This window comes from Gossypium hirsutum, chromosome A11 (assembly GCF_007990345.1).
Source record: "Gossypium hirsutum isolate 1008001.06 chromosome A11, Gossypium_hirsutum_v2.1, whole genome shotgun sequence".
Lineage (NCBI taxonomy): Eukaryota > Viridiplantae > Streptophyta > Magnoliopsida > Malvales > Malvaceae > Gossypium > Gossypium hirsutum.
Genome location: NC_053434.1, coordinates 98,754,390 through 98,758,835, shown reverse-complemented (window position 1 = coordinate 98,758,835; position 4,446 = coordinate 98,754,390). Strand labels below are relative to the sequence as shown.

Here is a 4,446-nt window from a genome sequence, read left to right as displayed (position 1 = left end):
TGACTGCAAATTAGGCTTAAAATATTTATTGTAATTGATGGATTACAAAATTGTTTTGTGTCTTAAATTCTAGAGGGCCAAAAAATATTGTTTGGGAAAGATTCTAAAATAGGCGAAAAATTACATACGGTAATCCACTAATATTATAGTCACCTATTTTATTTTGCTGATTGTTATTTTTGTTGAAAAATATTATGTATTAGAGATTGGTTATTTAAATACAAAATGTTTATTTGCACCATATTGTGGTGTATGATTCCATTTTAAAAAATGGAGCTAGATACAAAATTCAAAGAAAACTCGTAAATTATTGAATTTGAGATATTCAAAGTTTCGAAATATAATTGAAGAGACATTTGCTATTTAAAAAAAAAAACTTCCCCTATTAACACCCCACCTTATTATAGTCTAAAAAAAGTTGTTGTACCATACTAACAAGTTGGATACTTCATAAATTCATTCAGATTCGGAATTAAAATGAGCCATATTTTATAGAGGACATAGAAGAAAGAAAAAGACCGTGATAATTTTAATAATACGGATTCAAGTTCTGCTTCAGACGATGAAATAATTGGTTAATGACCAACAAATATAATAAGAAGTGTATGTTAAATATTAAAGAGAGAATGTCCCAACAATATGTAATGCTGGAGTAATTAGATTAAATTGCATATAATGTTTATTTTTATCGTTATTTTTATTAATAATTGTATTGTCAACTACTTTCTTGGATTGACATGTCACATTCGATAATTTGATTTTAATTTTTGTTAATTCTTTAAAAAAAATTCCCAAGTACTATTGATAATCTTTTATAATAATTAATGATTTTTTTAAAAAAGTATGTAATTTAAAATTGTACTATCCATTTAAAATTGCATTCTGTCAACCAAACACATCTAGAAAATTATAATTTTTTATAATTACAAGCAGATGAAATTTATTACCTTAATAATTACACTGTCATCCAAGTATTTTGTGGTATCCAAATACACTCTTAATATTTTAATTTTTAAAACATAACGACTCATTTGACCTTCCAACTTTACAAAAAAGAAAAGTTATTTTAATTCTTCATTTATCTTTTTGACTTTTTTAGTTGAACTTGTGTTGTTTGTCAAATCGCCTCAAAATGAATGGAAAAAATTAAATTTTGAAATTTTTTTTAAAAAAAATATTCACTTACATAACATATGTATAAAATATCATACCAACAAAATTAATAAATATTAGCTTTTTCATTATTTTAATAAAGAAAAAAACACTAATTCAAGCTAATCGTTATTCTATTTGATTAATAGAAGCGGACAGTGGGAGTCCAATCTATATTGAGGTATAAAAATTTCCAATATATTTTGGGCCAATAGAGAGAGTGGGTGATTTAACCCAACCCAGTTATCATTTTAATTTTTTTAAAATCGGAATCCAGTCCAATCTTATCAACAAAATCCGCTCCCTTAACCGAGCACCACAAATTCCCATCCCTAGCCCGGTCAGAAAGCCAACCCACCACACTGTTTGCACTTTGCCGTTTGTATCGAAAATTACAAATCCTATTGTCAACAAACATCCAGCTATCCTATTTTAAAAGCAAAGGATAAACCCTACTTACTAACCCTTTAACTACCTATCTTCTTCACACTCTCTTCGTGCTCCCGCCGTATTTCACTTCCCCTCTCTTCTCTCTTCTTTTCCTTCCTTCCTTCCTTCCTTCTGTCAACACCACTCTCTAATGGCTTCCCTTGCTGGTTCATCAATCTCTATGCAACCTCGCCAGACCCTGGTATTTCTTCTCTTCTCTCTTTTCCTTCCATCAGATCTCTTTAGTTACTACTTACTACACTTTATTCTTTTATTTTTATGTTTTTGTGTATGATTTTTTTCCTGATCTGGTTCTTCTATTAGTTGATCTTGCTTTGATTTTACCTTTTTTTCCCTAGTGTTTTCTTACTGTTCAAAATGAGGCTTTCGAGTTTGCTAGTTCAACTCTTTTATGGATGATTTTAACGGGGTGATCTGAGATTTTAAAATTCTACTCTTTTTTTCCTTCTTGCTGTTTCTTGCATATTTCAGACTAGTTTTGCTTTTGAAAGAAAAAAAAAGAAAAAAAGAAAGAAAGAGAGTGCATTTGGATGTAAATAATTAAATGTTGAAATTTTAATTATATGGAGAACATAATGCATTACTTTACTTTCATATCGTACACTTATGTTTAAATTGATATGCATTTAAGCTCCTTTATTTATATTCAATCTATTATGATTTTGCTTTTTAGCAACCTGTTAGAGCAACAGAGCAAGTAGATTCTGTTTCGATATTCTTCTTTTTATGTGAATTGAATTCTTGACTGATCTTTATTCTTTTGAACACATTTTGAAAGGCTACAAGCAGGGTTTCTGGGTTGAAATTGGTTTCATTTGTGAACCGGGGAAGAAGCAGCCTCTCCTTTAGGTTGCGTCCAGATCGCTTGCGGATTTCATGTGCTGTATGTTTCTCATTGAATGATATGATATTCGTTTCTACGCAATGTAACCCATTAGTGAAGGGCAAAGGCTATATAACAGGGATTTACATTTCTTTTTAGTGTCCATTCCATCGACAATAAGGGAAATAACATGGACTTGTAAATTAAATAGAGAGATGATAAGATAAGAATCCACTTGTGGACTCTCTTCTAACAGTGCATGGTTTTCTTATCTTTGATATTTCTCGTATGGGACTGTTTGAAATATGGTTAACTGTTTGTGCTATTATTTTGTTAACTTTAAGGAGCGCAAGGAATGGTTGGCAAGTCACTTGCCTCTAGTACCTGTTTATCTGTTATCATGTTTGTCTTTTCTTGTGCTTTTGCATGAAGTCCTTTGTATATAAATATTCATTAATTTCTGCTTCTTCTATAAAAGTTTATTGTGCTTCATATTCAGGGTTTTGTGTAAATATGCTTGTTATGGCCTGGTCATTTAAGTAGGAATGACTATTGTACCTTTTGTGAATGACATAATGCTGATACCCTAGTTAAATGTTTTGGGCAGGCCAAACCAGAGACAGTGGATAAGGTATGTGAAATAGTAAGGAAACAACTAGCCCTACCAAGTGACAAACCAGTCACAGGTGAATCAAAATTTGCTGAACTTGGAGCCGATTCTCTTGATACGGTACTTAACTGTTTATAACCATCTGAAGCAGTTTTTTCTTTAATATCTGGATCTTGTTTGTTTTTACTCCTTATTTGGGTAGGATTAGGTGCTGGACCAAGGAGAGTATGCATTTCTTTTAGTTTGATGAATTTTTTCCCTTCGTTTTCTTTGTTGTACCTCTTGTCAATCAGTTATTTTTTATTGCTTGAGGGATTTTAATAAAAAGAATATCTACAAAATATTCCTAAAATATTTACAGAATATTCCTACAGTAGTAGTATGTGTGTAATTCGATAGAATGGGCATTTCAGGTCGAGATTGTAATGGGGCTTGAGGAAGAGTTTGGAATCACTGTGGAAGAGGACAATGCCCAAAGCATATCAACTGTTCACGATGCAGCCGAGCTTATCGACAAGCTCTGCGGCGAGAAAAGTGCCTAGAAACAAACCAAGGACCTAAGTTTGGGATTCATTTGCCAATTTATTTGTGAACTCATCATGCCTATTTATTTGTTCAAATCTAGTAAAACTCATAAAGTGGTTGGTATTTTAGTTAAATTATGGATTTAACGCTTTTGTGTTGTAAGTCAAGAAAATACTATTTGATCTTCTTTTTCAGTAAGTTGCTAGCATATATAATTATAATGAGTATTCTAGACTTAGCCTGAGGGTTAGGGGTTGAGTTATCTAAAAATGATTATATGCCTCATATATTACCAAAGATTATATAAATTGAATAATATGAACCCGTATCCTAAATTAAAGTATGCGATCATTTGGTGCAATTAGTACTAAATTATATATATTTTTGCGTAGTGCTAAAAATGTCTTTTTCCCAAATCCTTTAATGAGTTGTTAAGCGATGATGTAGCGGTTGACATGAGTGGTATTGTAATGGTTGTTTTGGTAGTTCACATAAAAAAAGGTCGATATGGAGGGATTAATTTATTTTTTTAATTATGTTGTGAGGATTTAATTGTTTTTAATTATTTTATGAGGTTCTATTGTTTTTTTAAACATTTAAGTTTAAAAATTATTAAAATCTCATAATAAATTGACAAAGTTATAAAAAAATATTAAAATATTACAAAATTTTTAAATGTTATTAAATCTTATAATATATCATTAATATATTATGAAAATTTTATAAATGTTTTAGAAATTATAGAAAAATTATAAAATTACTAAATAATATATAATGGTTTGAGTATATTATGAAAAATGAAAGAATTATAAAAATTATAGATTTTAAAAATATATGAATTAAAAGCTATAAAAAAAGTTGAATAAGATTATATTAAAATATTAAA

General features: G+C 29.6%; 1 protein-coding gene across 1 annotated transcript; it reads left to right on the top strand.

Moving 5' to 3' along the window:
- The first annotated feature begins 1,441 nt into the window (after nt 1-1,441).
- LOC107891951 (acyl carrier protein 1, chloroplastic) lies at nt 1,442-3,758 on the top strand. Its single transcript, XM_016816885.2, has 4 exons — nt 1,442-1,783; nt 2,381-2,485; nt 3,033-3,155; nt 3,449-3,758. The coding sequence occupies exons 1-4, from the start codon at nt 1,733-1,735 to the stop codon at nt 3,575-3,577; spliced, it is 408 nt and encodes a 135-aa protein (XP_016672374.1). The 5' UTR covers nt 1,442-1,732; the 3' UTR covers nt 3,578-3,758.
- The last annotated feature ends 688 nt before the right edge of the window (nt 3,759-4,446 follow it).

Bases quoted from the DNA above. Each gene is read 5' to 3' on its own strand.
- LOC107891951 (XM_016816885.2), top strand. From the start codon at position 1,733: ATGGCTTCCCTTGCTGGTTCATCAATCTCTATGCAACCTCGCCAGACC. The intron at 1,784-2,380 runs GTATTTCTTCTC...ACATTTTGAAAG, and splicing joins TGCAACCTCGCCAGACCCTG to GCTACAAGCAGGGTTTCTGG. The intron at 3,156-3,448 runs GTACTTAACTGT...TGGGCATTTCAG, and splicing joins GAGCCGATTCTCTTGATACG to GTCGAGATTGTAATGGGGCT.